Source organism: Marmota monax, unplaced genomic scaffold (assembly GCF_021218885.2).
Source record: "Marmota monax isolate L192 unplaced genomic scaffold, Marmota_monax_Labrador192_F-V1.1 WCK01_AAM20220418_F8-fsc00132, whole genome shotgun sequence".
In the NCBI taxonomy this organism is placed as follows: Eukaryota; Metazoa; Chordata; class Mammalia; order Rodentia; family Sciuridae; genus Marmota; species Marmota monax.
This window is the reverse complement of record NW_026695199.1, coordinates 5906098-5925918: the sequence shown is the minus strand read 5'-3', so window position 1 is coordinate 5925918 and position 19821 is coordinate 5906098. Positions and strand designations below refer to the sequence as shown.

The 19821-nt window shown below is 30.3% G+C and overlaps 1 protein-coding gene across 1 annotated transcript; it reads right to left on the bottom strand.

Annotated features, from left to right (window-relative positions):
* Positions 1-3275: 3275 nt before the first annotated feature.
* Positions 3276-18845, bottom strand: LOC124082262 (alpha-S2-casein-like A). The gene is made up of 10 exons (XM_046428730.1): positions 18795-18845; positions 15879-15905; positions 14738-14758; positions 14607-14651; positions 12942-13070; positions 12141-12185; positions 9045-9071; positions 7757-7783; positions 5070-5195; positions 3276-3281 (listed from the first exon to the last, which is right to left on the bottom strand). The coding sequence occupies exons 1-10, from the start codon at positions 18843-18845 to the stop codon at positions 3276-3278; spliced, it is 504 nt and encodes a 167-aa protein (XP_046284686.1).
* Between the last annotated feature and the right edge of the window lie 976 nt (positions 18846-19821).

Sequence of the window (19821 nt, the reverse complement as noted above, 5' to 3'; positions counted from 1 at the left end):
GATATACCTCTTTCCAAAATTCAGCATCTTTAAGTATGATTTAATAACTTTGCTCTCAAGGAAATATATGTCCTTAAGCATTATTCAAGGAAATACAACATATGTAGATTTTGTAATATTTTGGATAGAAACTAATATTAAAACAAAGACACTAAGAGGCATTTGGGAATTGAAGTTCCAAAGAACTGTTATTCTATAAAAGAAAAAGTTTAATGACCAATTTCAAATGTAGCTAGATTCCTATTTTAAAAATAGAGTTATTATTTATTCCTTCTTTTTAATTCACACTATAAAAATGTGAGAGTATGATCCACAGCCAGAAACAAGAAGAATAATAGTAAAGGAAATACTTTTTTTTTTCCGAATCTCATATTCCATGAAAAGTTGGCTTTAGCAGACATACGGGGAAGAACATGTCCTGCTGTTTTGCAACAAGGGGAAAAGGAGGCTGATTCATAGTGGAGTAAGGAGAAGGGAGCCTGGGATTGATGACCCAATCCATGTCTTGGAAACTGAAAAATTATTTGGTTAGAAAGACAAATACATAATGAAGAGCTATTGCAGTTTTATAAGGATGGTGCCACAGGATGCAATATTGCCAAGATTTTAGTCTAACTTTGTATTTTAATTTTTTTAAATTACTTCAATGAGTAGAAAAACATCTCTTGACTGTCAACCTACACTAATGATTAAAATGGGAACCTAGAGACTCCTAGAAGAGAGCCCAATTCCTAGAAGACTATTTTATTATCTGCAAAAAAATCTATATAGAATAATATATTCCTCTTTTATTATAATAAAAATATAAACCTGAAAATTTATAATGACATGTGAGTTCACAGGGATGCCTTCTGTGTAAGAGGAATTCAATGTTACTCAAGGTGATTATATTTTAAATTTTGAAATATAAAAATTGAAATATCTAAGAGGGAAGTGGTATGTTAGTCCAAATTGGTAGGTAAAAATTCAGGATCATACCTAAAGATTTGTAGCTTTAACACTGAGCTACATCTACAACCCTTTTTATTTTTTATTTTGAGATAATCTCACTGAATTGCTAAATCTCATTAAGTTGCTGAAATTGGACTTGAACTTGCTATCCTTTTGTCTCAGCCTCCAGAGTCTCTGGGAATACAGGTGTGTACCAGTACGCCTGGCTACAATTTTTAAATTGAAAAAAGGATAGAAAAAAAAGTAGCTACAGTCAGAAAAAAAAAATAGAAAAGAAAAATGATGAGTTGAGAACCCTACAGAACATCTATGTTATAAAACTAAACAAAACAAAACAAACAAAACCCAGTGAATTCAACATATGTGGAAGAAGTAGTCAAGGAAATAGAATTGTAAGCATTACTTTGCTGTTAAGACTCTAACAAAGGACCAAATACAGTAGTGCTCTTGGGATAAGTTACAATAGCCTCCACTGTGTGATTATTAGTGACTGTGAGAATGAATAGAGACAATAGAATATTGGTCACACTGCACCTGAAAATTACTCAGCAAATTTTATGTGTCAGTGTCATTAATGAATCAGCCTCCTTATATCAGAGAAAAGATTCGGCATTTGTTTTTTTGGGATTGGCTAACTTCACTTAGCATTATCTTCTCCAACGCCATCCATTTATCTGCAAATGCCATGATTTTCTTTTCTTGCTGAGTAATACTCCATTGTGTATATATGCCACATATTTTTTTATCCATTCATCTACTGAAGGGCATCTAGGTTTGCTCTACAGTTTAGCTATTGTGAATGGTGCTGCTATAAACATTGATGTGGCTGAGTCCTGTAGTCCTTTGGGTATAGACAGAGGAGAGGATAGCTGGGTCAAATGGTGGTTCCATTCCCAGTTTTCCAAGGAATCTCCATACTGCTTTCCATATTGGCTGCACCAATTTGCAGTCTCACCAGGAATATATGAGTGTGCCTTTTTCCCCACATTCTTGCCAACACTTATTGTTGTTTATATCATAATAGCTGCCATTCTGACTGGAGTGAGATGATATCTTATAGTAGTTTTGATTTGCATTTCTCTAATTGCTAGAGATAATGAACATTTTTTCATATATTCGTTGATTGGTTGTTATCCTCTTTTGAGAAGTGTCTGTTTAGCTCATTGGCCCATTTATTGATAGGGTTTTATTTTATTTTATTTTATTTTTTGGTGCTTTTTGAGTTCTTTACATACCCCAGAGATTAGTGCTCTATCTGATGTCCCCTGGTGTTCTCTCAGTGCTCAACTCTTTGGCACTTTTCCTTCACAGTATGTGTGCACTTGCCTCAGTGAATTTGCTTTTACTGTGTCTTCTATTGGAATTGTATTCCTCTCTTTCACACATTATTTCACTTCTCTGCTCAAACTCTGACCTGCCACCATTGTCTTTCTTGATCATGCTATCTAAAATACCCTCCCATTGCCTATTCTTTAGTGTGATTATCATCACATGGCACTCTGTATTGCTTCTTTTCATATTTGTTCTTTTCCTCCAATGATTAAAATGTAAACCCCATTGAGTAGGGTCTTTGTTTGGTTTTCCAGTATAAAGCAACTAGAAATACACCTGGCATATCATAGTTGTATTATATGACATCTAGAATAATGCCTGATCAATGTTTGTTGAAAGTAGTCTAAACCCTTGATAGATGGCCTCTAAATGTTTCAGTACTCATTAGATCTTCTTCTTACGGTGTGATATTGTGTGTTACCATCTGTAAGCATAGGTTGTGATTTGAGACTTGAGAACTCTGGTGGAAGTTGCCTCAATGGTGCTGAGAATGTAAGTTATGGTTGAGGCCTCCAAATATGTAGCATTCAAGTACATCAGGTATGAGAGGCACACTTGCAATTAAGGGCCCCAAATACATACAAAATTATTTTTGTGCTATCCAAGCCAGTTTCAAAATTAAATAAAGTTAGTTGCTATAGAACAGGTTATTCTAGTAATAGTGATCTGGTCTTTAAGACTAAGGAATAGAAGAAAGACCATACAGCTAAAAGTGCATTTGATATTTTAATATTTTGGCAACATTATTGTGTTCTATATCTCAGAAATAGTGATGAAAAGACCTCAATTAATCATCAGTACAGTTAATATGAACACACAATCCAGGTCTGACATATCCAACATAAACCAAAAAGAATATTAACTATAGAAAATATTCCACACGAACTTCTTGTAGTTCAATATTGTTGTCTTTTCAACAAGCACATCAAGAAATGTTGATAGTAGGAGATGATGTGATAGATGAGAAAACTATATAGAAATGATTTTTTGAGTCAAACCTATGAATAAAGAGAACATATTAGGTTATCCAAAATGTATATTCTGGAATATGTAGATATAAAATTCTTAGACATATTTATGTACATAATACACATATACATCAAACACATAGACAGATCTAATATAATTACTTATAGTTATCACTAATTCATGGTTTCTAGTACCAAATGAGTTGTTACTAAGAATTTATTTCACAAGTGACTAAATTATGGTTAAATAGCTAAATTCTATACAGTATCATGCAAAAAAAATTCTATTTAATAATTCTACTAAATGAAAATATAATTCTGAGAAAATGTTGAAGGAACATTTTAATTATTCTTAATTTCTAAGTAGTTTACTAGGCATAAAATATATTTAATTTCTAAAATAATTGACAATTTCTTGACTTATTTGGACTAATGATTTGTCAAATAATTATATTTAGCAAAATGTCCTTTCAGAAAAATTTACCAAAACTCTTCAAAAGTAAATCCTTCACAATCCATTTGATTGGAAACCTTTTTATTATAGTTTAGTTTCATAAATATTTTGCCAATTTCATTTACTTTTGCCTTAAAGTATTCTGACATCCTTTGCTTTGTTTACTTCTGGTTTTACTATTGGTTCAGGCCTTAATCAATTAACTTTTTCTTTCTACTACAATATTATGCTTATAAGTCTAATATTGCACCTAGTAAACTTCTTTGTAAATTTATTTCTCCTAGAACTGAGGTTAAGGAAGGTTGGGTCATTATTTCAGTGTTTTATATTGTTGGATCCATGATAAGCAATTGCAAAATAATGAAAGACTAAATAGCATTAAAGTGAATATTGTGATTTATGAAACTTAGATCTCAGCTTTCATCCTTAGTGATTCTGATGATTTTTCTCAATTTAATAATCTGGAAAATTTGCTGACCACTTTCTATTATCAGGAGACCCAAATGAAAGATAGGATTAAATTATACACATATATGCACACATAGCATTCCCTAACAAAAATAAAAATTTGAGTTTAGGGGTGTAAGGTGAAAGGAAACTGTCAAGAATGAACCAGTTTGGCCACCCATGTTTAGGGAGATTTCTTCTCAGAACCTTTTTGTTGGCTGGACACATCTATCCACAAAAGAAATTGTCTGTAATTTGCTTTTAAACATTTATAAAAAGCTCACATGTGCAAATTACACAGATACCTTCCATCTGTGAATCAAAGTTCATAGAAAAAGTTAAAATATCTCACAAATCAAACTATGACTTAAAAGTTTAACTAAATTTTTTAAATGTGATTTTTCTTTAGTGTTGTCTTTTCAGCTGAAAATCCTGTTTGAATCGATGCTCAATATCCAGGCCTAAAGGGACTTACCTAAGTTCAAGAAGCAGCTGTTAGTTCAAGAATGTTAGAAGTTCCTCTGAAAGAAAAATAAATTATGAGATATTTTAACTCACTAAAGATATTTGTGTGTCACTTGAATTATCTAGGGGAGATATATATATATATATATATATATATATATATATATATATATATGTATTTATACATGCACTCCATATTTAACAACATATTTAGGAAATTAAATTCCAATATAAGTACAATTCTCTGTCACCATTGCTATGATTATATATATCATTATATTTGAAGCATATATTTTGTATTTCATTACTGGCCTTGACGTATTTATTTCAATTCGAATTGATTTTTATGTGAGAATGTGGGATTATTTTATTTCATTTCTTTACATCGTTATTGTTTTTATAAAAGATAATAATTATAATTTTATTTTATGATTTAAAAAAGGCAAACATACCACAATGGGAATATATGGGTAGGCAATGTTCTTAATGTGAGCCCAAGAATTTACAGCTATCCGCTGTGGATGAATAACCTGGAAATATTTGGGGACGGCGAATGTTTGAAATTGGTTGATCTTGATCTGCAAGGAAATACAGTTGTTAACAGTAACTTCACATTAAATCTCCTCCGGGGTTCACAAGAAATCTAGACAGAATCAAATTAAATATAACTTTAGGTACTTAGGCAATTTCCAAGTAGGTCCCAATGAAAGCAGTTCACTAATATAAAAGTTGCTGTAAACCTTTCTATATTGTAGAGTGACTATAAAGTTCAAGAAATCCTCTAGTTAATTCAGGCACTCATATAAAAATTTCTAAGAGGAAAAAAAAGCAAATGTGTATGTAAGAAGGTGAGAAAAAATTTTTTTTGAATAAGCAAGATAAGTGTATCCTTTTATCATTTATTTTACCATATTGATCTTTAGGACCAGAGAAGTTCAGCATAATTTCTCATGATTTCCCTCTCTGGAATGACTCTGATGCAGTTGCTTCATCTTTCTAAGCATCATTTACACTGCAGAATTCTAGTAGTTAATATTCAGAGAGCATTCTGAATAGTCCCTGTCACATATTATATGTACAAGGTGTTTCCCTCATGTTTAAGTTTTTTAACACTCTGTTTCATTTACCTTATCATAGATTATTGTAGGAGATAAATACAAAATTAAACTTCTGACTTCCTACAGTTGAATTTTCAGTTTTTGTGAGTGGAAAGATATTTTTGAACTCCCAGGGAATGACTGTTAAATGGCTTCACAGCAATGGATGGCAGGTAATGGATACAATGGTAGACTGCTTCTGGAGACACTCTGAAAAAACATAAAGGTCTTCACAGAAATCAGAACTTTCCCAAGCAAGGTAGCTCTTTATGTGGGAGGACTGTGGTTTCAATGAAGAAAATACTGCTTCTAGTATAAAAGTTTTAGAGGAAATTTTTAGAGTGTATAGCCGAATGATGATAACAATGCCTATGCTAATAATACATTCATTGTATTCCCAGCATTCTATTGTAGACTTTGCATATTATCTGAAATGATCATTACAAAAAGTCTTTAGAATTAATAGTGTTACTATGTTCATTTTTCAGTTGAAGATACTGTAGCTAACAGGAATTAAGTACTTAAAAATGTCACAGAACATATATGAATATACCACAGGAAATTTCACCATTATGTATATCCATAAAGCACTAATTAAAAAAAAACCCTATAAGTAAATAGCAGAAAGATCAATAAGAGTAGAAGGCAGGGAACAGGGGGAGTACTGGGAATGGAATTAGAGGATATTAAATTCCATGCTTTTATAAGTATGTTGAAATAATCCTAATGTATTGTATAATTAAAAAGAATAAATAAAAACCAGTTATATTAAAAAAAATTAAAAAGGTGATGTATACAGAGCACCTGGCATGACCTGGCACAAGGTAAGTGTTCAATAGGCACTACTTATATTTTAAAAGGTAAATATATAACAAATAATTATTTCCACAAATACCAAGGCTCTGAGATGGGTTCAGTTTGTTTTTCATGGGGAAATAAGTGGACATTTAAAAATACTCAATAAACAATGTCACAGATAGAAAAGGCAGTGGACCTGGAGTTGGAATATAAATTGCCTGACTACAAACCTGTGTCTTTTTACTGAGACACGTATGTCTTTGGACCATAAGAGCTGGTTACAGAATCGCCTGTGGTTTGAAAATAGTCACTTAAACACCTTAAAACAATTTGAGAAATTAAGTCATATCATAGTATTCAAGAGAAGTAAGAATGCAGTTGTGTTCTATGGGTAATCTCATCTAGTCCATTTGAAATGAAAACACATTTCTGAGATTTGCATGTGTTCCAGAATCAATCAATAATTGCTCAAAAGTATTTTTTCTTAAAAAATAGACCCTTATTTATTTTTAAAGAAATTCATACCACAGCAATAATGATAATTTATTTTGAAATTATTCCCATATTTCATGGGAAGAAAGTTATGATTTTATATACGTGTATATATATTCAATTACTTGAGTTATAAGTTTGTAAATATGTATTATCCATAGTATTTCTGTTATTTTTATTATATGTTTTGATGTGACTTTGTTAAAAATTGGCAGCTATTAATTTTCTGAAAATTATTGCAGTAGAAAAAGTGTTATTTCTTGATGGATTAGTTTTTTCTTTAACTTAAAACAAAGTGCCATTTATCCAGCCTCACTAGATGAGCTGCTAGAAGTGTCCTTGATAAATAAAAAGAACAATAAAAAGAATAAAAATATGAAGACCAAGTTAATTGAGGAGAAACTTTTTTCAAAAAATAATAGTGTGATAGAACTTTTGGTTTTACCAACATGATCATCATTCTAATGGACAAAATGGAACAGCAAAAATGTATTTTTTCTTCAAAAAATTAAAAATTCCATATTTTTTGTTAAAATAGTGTAAAACGTAGACAAGATGTATATGAAGATAGAAATCTTTAACTGAGAGAATTAAGAACAATTAAGAAAAATGTAGTCAAGGGGCCTAATAAAAATTGTGCTTTTATACAATGAAACTGATTTCCTTATTTATTAAAAGGAGTTCATAAGAATGCTTGTTCTTCCCATTAAATTTTAAATCAAATATAGTTGTATATAAATAAACACCCTTACCAAATCAGCAATCTTCTTTAAGGTTTCCTTAAATAAAGAATACACAAGTTAAACACATTGTTTAGTGTTTCCACTTTATTGATAAGACAGATTTTATTTTTGGATGTAGCAAGAAAAAAAACATTGAGAAAAATAATAATTAGTTTATTTTTAATGCTCAAATTATATCTGAGTTCTCCAAAGAAAAAAACACATATTCATGACTTTAATGGAATGTAACATGGAGTGTTTTGCCTTTTTATGCATTTTTGAATCCTCAAGATATAAAATCATGCAAGGGAAATAGTATTTGCTAAATGCATGCTTCTTAAATGAATAGATTGATAAGTTTAACTTAGTTAATATATTAATATATTAAAGAAGAATTTAAATAATACTGCATTTATTGCAATTTCATTAAATAGGTATTTCTGTATTAAAGTATTCATACGTATGTTGTGGGTAGGGTTTATATAAAATTTCTGTTAGATTAAATATCATAAAAATATTTGGTAAATATTTACACAATTAAGCAGCTAGAGTAACAATAAATTTTAAAATTCTGGGAATTAATAAGAATTAAAACTGCTAAATAATAAGATCTCCATTTCTCATAGCAGGAATACCGAATTTAGTTCATCAATTAAGTACTGCATATAATCAAGCTAAGTAAACAATGCTTATTATGTATGACATTTAAAAAAAAACCTTAAAATTTATTTAATTGTATTAGTTAGGACTTACCTCTTGGGAGATTCTGGTAGGTTCCTTAGGGGAAAAAAATAATTACATATTTTTCAAATGTTGTTTCCTACCATGCTATTTTTGGTGTTTTAGAAGGAAAATAAAACCCAACAAAATTAACCAAATTTTTAAGTAACATTCAGGGTGCCTTTAGACATGTATTCTGAAGCATTGGTAGGAAGATTTCTGGAAATTAGCACTAAATGTATGAACTCAAGTCCTTACTTGGAAGCATAGAAGGGACCCTCTTGGTCAGTTTGTACAACCTAAAACAGACACCATGACTCCTGAAGTAATATGATTATTCAGTGACTTCCAGTAAAGGAGATGGTATTGAACATTTTTGCTAGTGTCTGGTAGTCACAAATATAATTCTGCTAACTTTGTTACAGTTTTAGGCTGCTCCCCTAAAATGACTTTTAACATTGCTACATTTTTAAATTTCCATGTTCTCTAATTCTATTACTCTAACCTTAACCATAAAATAATTTAAAGACAGTCTTATACAGAATTTAATATCTGGTACTGGATACAAAGATTTTATTTTAATGTGAAAACACCTTACCTCTGTGGAGGAGTGTTCCTCTTTTTTCTATATGTAAAAAAAAAAAGGTTCAATTTTAGGGCTTAATCAAATAGCCACCTGGAATATGCATTGTTTTCCATGGACATTTTATCTGAATCTGAGCTTTGCAAAATCCCATACTTTCCAATGATAGCAATAATACGTGATTCTCTATGTGTCAAAAATTATGGGACTAACAATATATCTCTTATATTTAAGAACTGGATTAGGTGTTAGGTTATAGATTTTTAAGTTGTTGCATTTAAAAATATAAAATACTGTATATGGAAACCAGCTAAAGAGTATTACAATGTTTTAAGATACTATATATTTTCTGGTAAGGAAATATGCATTGTTTTATAATACATACTGAAAACAATAATATCCTGCACATATCTTCTAACATATAGTAAAGAGAAGCTTTGAACAAGCATTTTTGATATAATTATTTGACTTAAAATGCAAATATAGCAAAATAATAATATATTAGCTATTTTCAAGTAACTGGAATTTACTGTTAGTTAAATAAAAGTATTTTATTAAAAGATGTAATAGAGGTCATGTACAGAACAAAAAGTTAAGGAAGAGGTTGGTTAAGACTAGTACAATTAAAGAAGAAACTAATGTTCTATTAAACTCAGGGCAATTGATCACTGAACTATCTTCTCTTTTTTAAATTACATATTTTTATTTTTAGGTGGACACAATACCTTTATTTTATTTATTTTTATATGGTGCTGAGGATCAAACTCAGGGCCTCACACATGCTAGGCGAGCACTTTACTGCTGAGCCACAACCCTAGCCCTCTTCTCTCTCTTTGTTTTTTTAAGAGATAAATGAAGTAGCATTTACTTTTCATAAATGAAGTAGATTTTACTTTTTGGGTCTGGATTGGAATTGGCACGCAGTAATTTTTATTTTATTTACACTAAAATTACTTAGGATTTTTCATATATATATATAATTTATTAAATTCTCATGATGTTGACATAACTTCATATAGTTTCTTTGTTTATCAAAAAAATCACTTACTTACCTATATCATGTATTGAAGTTGTGATTACTCCACTTACAAGAAAATAATGTTCATAAATATTACAGAATTGTTTTGCAAACAGTGGTCTAATTATAGGTTAGTCCAGACTTTTGCTTACTAATTTCATTACTTTCATGCATTCTTAATTATTAAATATTTCAGATGATTATTAGCAAAATGGTGAAATTCTATGCTGATTTAAAGGCTAACTTTGAAATTTACCATTTTAGCTGTGGACCTTGCTCATGCTGCTTCAGGATTTGCCTGGCAGGGAAATGAATCCCCAGGAATAAAAACTAAAATGTATGCATTTCACCACCAGTGAATATAATTCATAGAACATGAAGGATAGTTAACTGACTTGTTTACCCTGTTTATGACAGGGTCACCACTTCCTTTATTTATTAAGAGCTGAGATCCACTAGTTAATCTATAGTCATTGATTCTCAACTCTGCCATCTTCTGGACATAATAAAATTGATTTTGTTCTAGAAGGAAAGAAATATATCAATACTTATGAGTACCGAATATGATCAGAGCATATCTGGACAAAATCAAATGAATTAAATTTTTTATTTAGATAATAGTTAAATTATACCAATTTGACCAAATAAAAGACATTTTAAATATAAAATTCACTATAAATATGAATAAAGTGAACTTCAGAATTGAAGCAAATCATCTGGATAATTTAGGATTCTAGTGAAGTAAGGTTTTTAATAAGTGTAAAAACAAAATAATGTATAAGAAAAAAGTGGAGAATTATGTTGAAATTCATCTCACTTTGTCAATTGTTTTTCCATATCTGGTTGAAGAAAGCTGGTGCTTAGACTGAGGGACAATTCAATTTATATTCTCCTTCGCCTGGGCTAGTTGTTGACCTCTGATGAGCATCATTTACCTTGAAGTCTTGTATGAAAGACATGCCAAATGATTTGTATAGCACCTGTCATGTGTGTCCAGCTGAATAAATAATATAGTGTGCTCCTACTTTGATTTGGCAATGGCTTCTTGACCATAAGTTATTGTAGTAATAATTATGGAATCACCTAAAATGGCAATTTCATTTTTGGCTTCTACTTCATACAGATGGATAAGTAAGTTGATGTGTAGAATATCAATATGTTTTTAAAATTGGGCATAAATGTTGGCTAGACAGTGGTACAAGAAGAGAATTTGATTAGAATTTAGGGAAAAAATGAAAAAAAAACTATTGGGAACTTAATTTTCTGTACAACAGTTTTATTTTAGAGTTTTTGTTTTGAACTACTCAATATGAAGCTATCTCTGTTTTAAAAGATTTAGAATACATTTTCTGCATATATATATATATATATATATATATATATTTAATAATAATTGGTATCTTTTCATGCATTTTTGAGGTTTCTGTTATATAATTTATGTATGTCTTCTGACATCACCCTATAAAGCCTGCTGAAATATTATTACTAGCTTCATTTTCATTTAAGGAAAACATAGTTTTAAAGAGATTAAGGAAGACCTTGGGGACCTGAAGTCGGAAATGAAATCACCTGACTTTGAAGTCTCATTCTTTCTTGTACTGTACATTTCTCTTGTCCACAGCAGCCAGGTAACATGACCTCATAGGGCTTAGAATGAGAGCACTTAGTAGCATTTGACCTTAACTAATCAATTCTTGTTGCTGTTTTAAAAAGAAGCTGAGTCCTGTTATTTTGTGAAAACTTTGAATAAAAAGTGAATAAAAGTATCTCATGAAATTTTTATTGAGAAAAAGTAGCTGAGTGACTAATTATGTGATTATATGATAAAACAGTGGAGGCTCAAGTAAATTACTTAGTTTTCTGAGATTTGTAACTCTTCTAAGTTTATTTGGATTTTTTTTCAAAAGATGCTGTTTTCATTATTATTTATTAAGACTACATTTTCATGTCATAGTCATAATAGTAACAAGTAATTTTATCATAAAATTGGTGCTAAATATTTTTATTGAGAAGAAATGATGTGATCATCTTGAAGAGAAAGAATTGAAAATATATTGTTTTATTTGAAGTAATAAATTGCATAAAAAACTTACCAGCTGTTTTAGGTAGACATTTTCTTCCTCAGACTGCTCCTTTTTCTGTTAAAAAGCAAAGCACATGTAAGAGAAATAAAAAGCGAATATATTACTAGTGATATTAATTTAATTGAATTGTGATTACTTACTTTTCTATTTTTGATGAAAACAGACTTTGACTTTTATAATATTCCTTAGTCATCTAATGCTCAAACTAACAATATAAGCATATTTCCTTTAATGATGGTGGTTCCTTAATTTCTAAGGGCTACCTAGGAAAGCCATTCATATCCAATAAATGGGAAGCACAGAAAGGGGAAGAGCATATGCCCAAGGTCACTTAGACTTTTAGTGAATGTGGAACCCAATCTTTAGTATTCTGAACCCAAATCTCAAATTGTAATTTAGACCCCATATTCTATTTCCTCCTCTAGAACTTGTTCCTCATGTTTGAAAGAGTTCCTTAAGCCCAAAAGGCTTTATAAGATTAAAGGGAGATATTAACTAAAACTTTGGCAACTGATCTCAGTTTTTTAAAATTTCATTTCCTTTTTAAAAATGGAAATGATATTCTTTACTGCTATCCACTTCAGAGACTTGCTGTCAGAATCAAGTCAAAGACATGTAAGTGAATATTTAGGACAGTTGAAAACATTGTAATTACTGTTAGTTCTTTCTAATAGGTTTGCTTTAAAGTTTGTTTTAGAAAATGTTATTGAAATTTGCTCTACTATCTACATTGATACTGACTGGATATTTTTCTTCTAGTTAACTTATTAAAAAATAATAAATAAAAACAAGCAAAAATGCACATCTCACCGGAATGGAAATAGCATGATTGACATTTTTCTTAAAGCTATTCCATGGGTTCAAAACTCTCTGCTGATGACGATAAACCTGACGGTATTGGGGGAAGTAAGCTTGCTGGTAAAATTGTTGGATTTTGTTCTAGAAGGAAAGAAATGTACATATGAGTACCTAATATGATCAGAGCATATCTGGACAAAATCAAATGAATTAAATATTTTATTTAGATAATAGTTAAATTATACCAAATTGACCACATAAGACATTTTAAATATAAAATTCACTATAAATATGAATAAAGTGAACTTCAGAATTGAAGCAAATCATCTGGATAATTTAGGATTCTAGTGAAGTAAGGTTTTTAATAAGTGTAAAAACAAAATAATGTATAAGAAAAGAAGTGGAGAATTATGTTGAAATTCATCTCACTTTGTCAATTTTTTTTCCATATCTGGTTGAAGAAAGCTGGTGCTTAGACTGAGGGACAATTCAATTTATATTCCCCTTCGCCTGGGCTAGTTGTTGACCTCTCATGAGCGTCATTTACCTTGAAGTCTTGTTTGAAAGACATGCCAAATGATTTGTATAGCACCTGTCATGTGTGTCCAGCTGAATAAATAATATAGTGTGCTCCTACTTTGATTTGGCAATGGCTTCTTGACCATAAGTTACCGTAGTAATAATTATGGAATCACCTAAAATGGCAATTTCATTTTTGGCTTCTACTTCATACAGATGGATAAGTAAGTTGATGTGTAGAATATCAATATGTTTTTAAAATTGGGCATAAATGTTGGCTAGACAGTGGTACAAGAAGAGAATTTGATTAGAATTTCAGAAAAAAATGAAAAAAAAGCTATAGGGAACTTAATTTTCTGTACAACAGTTTTATTTTAGAGTTTTTGTTTTGAACTACTCAATATGAAGCTATCTCTGTTTTAAAAGATTTAGAATACATTTTCTGCATATATATAAACTTAATAATAGTTGCTATCTTTTCATGCATTTTTTGAGATTTCTGTTATATAATTTATGTATGTCTTCTGACATCACCCTATAAAGCCTGCTGAAATATTATTACTAGCTTCATTTTCATTTAAGGAAAACATAGTTTTAAAGAGATTAAGGAAGACCTTGGGGACCTAAAGTTGGAAATGAAATCACCTGACTTTGAAGTCTCATTCTTTCTTGTACTGCACATTTCTCTTGTCCACAGCAGCCAGGTAACATGACCTCATAGGGCTTAGAATAAGAGCACTTAGTAGCATTTGACCTTAACTAATCAATTCTTGTTGCTATTTTAAAAAGAAGCTGAGTCCTGTTATTTTGTGAAAACTTTGAAAAAAAAGTGGATAAAAGTATCTCATGAAATTTTTATTGAGAAAAAGTAGCTGAGTGACTAATTATGTGATTATATGATAAAACAGTGGAGGCTCAATAAATTAGTTTTCTGAGATTTGTAACTCTTCTATTTGGATTTTTTTTCAAAAAATGCTGTTTTCATTATTATTTATTAAGACTACATTTTCATATCATAGTCATAATAGTAAAAAGTAATTTATCATAAAATTGGTGCTAAATATTTTTATTGAGAAGAAATGATGTGATCATCTTGAAGAGAAAGAATTGTAAAATATATTGTTTTATTTGAAGTAATAAATTGCATAAAAAACTTACCAGCTGTTTTAGGTAGACATTTTCTTCCTCAGACTGCTCCTTTTTCTGTTAAAAATCAAAGCACATGTAAGAGAAATAAAAAGCAAATATATTACTAGTGATATTAATTTAATTGAATTGTGATTACTTACTTCAGTGACGTCAGCAGATTCCTAAAGGAACAAGATGAGAAGTAGCTTTACTTGAATGCATAGCAGTAGTTATCATTAAATAATTTTACAAGAAAATTAGAGACAATTAAAAAAAAACATTCAGAGTTTAACCCACTAGTAGTAAGATATTAAGTCATTTATTAATAATTAAGCAAGTTAAATATTTATTAAAACTTGGTCTCTTTGTTATTCTCTTTGTGCCAAAATAACAGCATGAGTTAAATATGTTTACTTTTTGAATAAAAAGTGAATAAAAATTTATGAATTTTACATTATTTAGAGAATTTCTTGTGTCTTATGGAGTAAGGCCAAGTGATACCGCCCTCCCCACACCAAACAAAAAATAAATAAAAGAGAGAAACAATATAGACCCGACTTGGTAAAGTGAGACTTAAATTGGTGAAACTGAGGTATGCTTCTTAAGACACTGACTATGAAGAATTTAGATGTTACTTATGGTCACAAGGCCATGATCCATGATGCTGCTGCCAGCTCTTTCAAGACTCCCTTGTAACCTATTTCTATCAACAGAGGTGTTTCAGGTTTTGGCAATCTGCATAATTTCTAACCCAAACTCTGTTTAAAGTTCTAAAAAAAGGTTTCTCAAAGGTTAATGTGTATTACCACCAGAAGCCTTGCTAAAATAGTTTGCTTATCCCCAATCCAGAGTTTCTCATTCTGTAAGTTTTCCCATAGGGCCCAAGGCCCAAGATTTTGTTTTTCTCTTAGTTTTTTTAGAAAGTGCTGCTGATGCTACTTCTCAGGGAACACTCTCCTGTTTGAGAACCTCACCTCTAAATCACATTAAGGTTTCCAAAGTAAAGCTATGCTTAAGGCAAATGACAATCCCTTGATTTCGCTCAGACTTGATTTAAAATCCAATTTCCTATGGAGTCAGATATATATAATATAAGAGGTAGAATAAATGATGTTTCTTCTGAACATAGTCAATTTAAGTCTCCCCAATATGGTTTTGAGTCATTTGCAAGTTGTTCCCATTTCTTCCCTAAATATTCAGATGTGTATTTGCTAGAGATCATCACATTATGTAGAACAGTATTAGAAAGCTGCTATTTCCTGACAGCAATGTTTTTTGATTTCAAAGGAAATAATATCTTACCTCACTAGATGAACTGTGAGATGGTACCTTCAAAAATAAAAACAAAAATTTAAAAAATTTATAAGAAGAAGAAATGGAATCCTCAACAGTGTTCCTCAAATATCAGTACCTGTTTTAGGTATGTTCCATATTAATTATCTACCTAATCATTAATTAATATGGAACTTCAACAGAAAAGTTTAAATAAAAACATTAAAATCAGGCTTTATAGGTACTAATTGTTTATCACCTTTGAAACACAAATGGGAGAAGCAGGCATTATCTGTTATTTCAAAGGCAGTATCTCCATTGTGAGAGTAAGGGAAAACTTGTAATAAAACTAATGCAGTTGGAGTAAAATTATAATTTTTAAGGATTAAAGTATTAGTTTCTGGTTTAGTAAAAGAGGAATACTATTAATCTTTAAAATTAAGCATAAATGCTGTCAATCTAATGATGTTAAGATTAATAAAAGCATTTTACCATTTCATCTATCTTGCTTGTTGCTTCCTGGTTTAAAAAGAGTTAGACATATCTTTATATCATTGTTTTTAAATGTAGTCTACTGAATATAAAGATAAAATCCATCTACCACAGAGAGAAGCATAATAATTAATTCATTTTTTGTGGGTATGTATAATTACATAAAAAAATTTCAATTGGAAAGAAACACGTTGTGAATGGTGAATTGAAATGTAAGTACTATGAGGGAGGAATTTTGTGGGCTGTACTCACTGTTTAAAAAACAAATTTACTTAAGCTTAAAAGAGTAAATTTTAATAAAAACATTTAATAATGTAAATAATTAAAGTCACAAAATGACTTAATCTCTGTTCTTTGTGGAAACTTAGGGGGAGGTATTTAGTGGGTTAGCTGGTTCATAGACAAATTAATATTTTTCAATTGAATTGTTCATTGAATTAGGAAGGGCAAGTGCCTGTTTCCTTCCTCATTTTCAAATTTCTTTGTCATTGAATACATTTTAATCTATGCTAATTTCAACTAGACTTATACAACACAATATGATCAGACTTGAAATCAAGGTAGCATGCCTACTGGATTAAAAAAATTGGGGGTAATTAAAGTCCTGATTCAAGAGGACTTTATAAATAAAAGAAGACTTTATTTATAATTTCCTATAATTAATTCAAGAGGACTTTATTTATAATTTCCTATAATTCCTGAATAGCATTTTTTGGCATAAAGTAATGCTTGGAAAATATAAAATGGTAGTTTTAAAAGTTCAGAATGAAGGAAAAGTGAGGGTCTATTAATAAGAATTCCATGGGGCTGGGGAGGTGGTTCAGCGGTAGAGTGCTTGCTTCACATGTGTGAGGCTCTGGGTTTGATCTTCAGCACCACATAAAAATAAATAAACAAAATAAAGGTATTGTTCTATTTACAACTGAAAAAAAGTAAAAAAAATAATTTTTTCAGATGGATGACACTTTGAAAACACAGTCACAAATAAAATATAAATGTTTTTCTGAGATCTTTTCATGTTATTTCACAGCAGTTAAGACAATAAAAACATCACCTATTTGACAGATATTAAAAAATAATACATTGGTAATGGAAAAATAACTCATAATGGACATAAAATACATTTCAGTAATCATCACAAAGGCATGAATAGATAATTTTACCTGATTTGCTTGGAAGACCACATTTCTGTCCTTCTTACACTTCTGAAATAATAAATGGCATTCATTTTTACAGCTTTATAAAATGATAAATTATTTTAAAATATATTTAACATATGAAGTTATGACTTACTTCTTGCTCAATGCTGGCAGATTCCTTGGAAAAAGAAATTGATAATGAGTTTTGATTCCTTATTTGTGGTTTTTGGCACTATTCAAAAAATCATTAGTTCACACCCATTATACAATAATTCAGAATAAAATACTTAACCTTTGACTACATTGCCAAACTTTTACTCTCATGGATAATTAACTCATTACTTTCCAGTAAAATAACTTGTTCTGTACTGTCAATGTTTTTATGTGAGAACCCATCACACATTTTTGCAAATGTCAACAACAAAGATGGAAGGAAAAATTTTAATTGTCCTCTGCATATATTTGTTTTCTTTTATCTTTGATTTTTATATAAAATACATATCAGGAGAACAACCAATTCTTTGGGTGACACCTGAAGAGACTTGGGTATCTGTTATGTGTGTGTGGGTACAAACACATCCAGAAATCAATGCCAAATATAGTTGCAGATGTGCATGAGTCCTTATTCTAGAAGGATTGGAATTGCATCTGTAGTATCTGGAGTGCCCACCATTATTTTTGTACTAATGTCACAATTATTAAATGACTATTGGGAATGAGATAAACCAGAGACTTGTTTTGTACTATTAGTTGTCAGCATCCGTCTTCATAATTAGTGCTTTACCTCACTGGAGAATCAGGGCTTTATCTCCTACATAATTAACAAAAACAAACACAAATTTATGACTTATTGACTGCAATGCCAAGGTGAATCTCTTTCTCTGATGTCTAATGGCAATAAAATTTTAAAACACTGTGTTGTGGGTAAATTCATTGGAATTTGGATTTCTTTGACAGTTGGCTTTGGGATAGAGCTATCTTAAACCTTAGAAACATGATGAGAAGTGAGAATGGTTTCTCCAGAAAGTTCTGAACTATATTACAACATATCATGGAGGATAAGTTATCCCTTCTTCCTTCTTCCTATTCTTATATATTTAACCTCTACAACATTACAGCAAAGACAGTTTGTAGAATAATTGTTAACCTTTATATTCTGTGTAGGCAGAGCACGTTATCATTGATCACAGATTACAAGGCACACACTTGGTCTCTGTCCATCACTTCCAATGTTCGTATCCTTTTCATGTAGTAAAGACTTCACTCTTTTTATAGATTTAAATTAAAAAAAAAACTTGTATCTCCATATACTTACATGCTTTGCCAGAGCAACAGCCAACAGGCAGGCAAAGATGAAAAACTTCATGGCTACTTTGTCCTGCAGAAACATACAGAATATCTAGAATATATTTTTATCTTCTGGAGATTATATATTATTTATTGTCATCTGTTACTAATTTATCTATTACCTTTCTGCTCAATGATGAGAAAAGGGCAATGAATGTCAACAACAGGAAATAGTTTTGAGAATTTCATAACTACAGATATGAATATCATAGTTTATTTCAAAAGACTTTTCCCATCTAAAGGGCATAATTTTAAGTTATGCTTGCTAAAATGTGGAAGGTCCATTCAGATATAGTCAATTACTAGGATTAATCTTCACTGATGGGCATTTTGTGATGAATTATTATCATAAAGATAAAATTTAACCAGAACTCCTTTTAATATCATTTTTTTTTTTGGTGAGCCAAGACATGCAGCCAGGTTCACGTACAAATTGTAGAGAGATGCAGGTGGAAATTCCCTGCTAGAATCAGGCTTCCTTCTGACTGCTGAAGCTTAAGCAAGCCCCTGAGTTCCACCAGGCCTCATTTAATACATCTAACAAAAGTGACCTTAGTTATAATCTCTGAAATCACTTTCCAGATAGATTGACCTCGAATTCTATGGCTGTAAGTCCACAGAACTTTTGACAAACTACAGATGAGTTAAAAGAGAAATAAAGGTATTCTAATGTAATTTTGATATATTTTACTCCTTATAATATGCATATTTAAAATTCACAAAGGATATTTTTATTTTTTACCCAAGCTATACCTAAATTTTTTTGTGATTAACATCCATGTGAATATAGATGGTGAATACATATAGGAACTCAATTATCCGCATTGATATTTGTATATTATAATTTTCCATAGTTTCCAAATTCTTTGGCATAAAACATCTCATCTTTATACTGAATAATAACAATATAATGTTGACAATATATTCACTTACTCTGTAAAGATTAAAATAATATTTTCATACATACAATATACATAGGATATTTTACAATAACA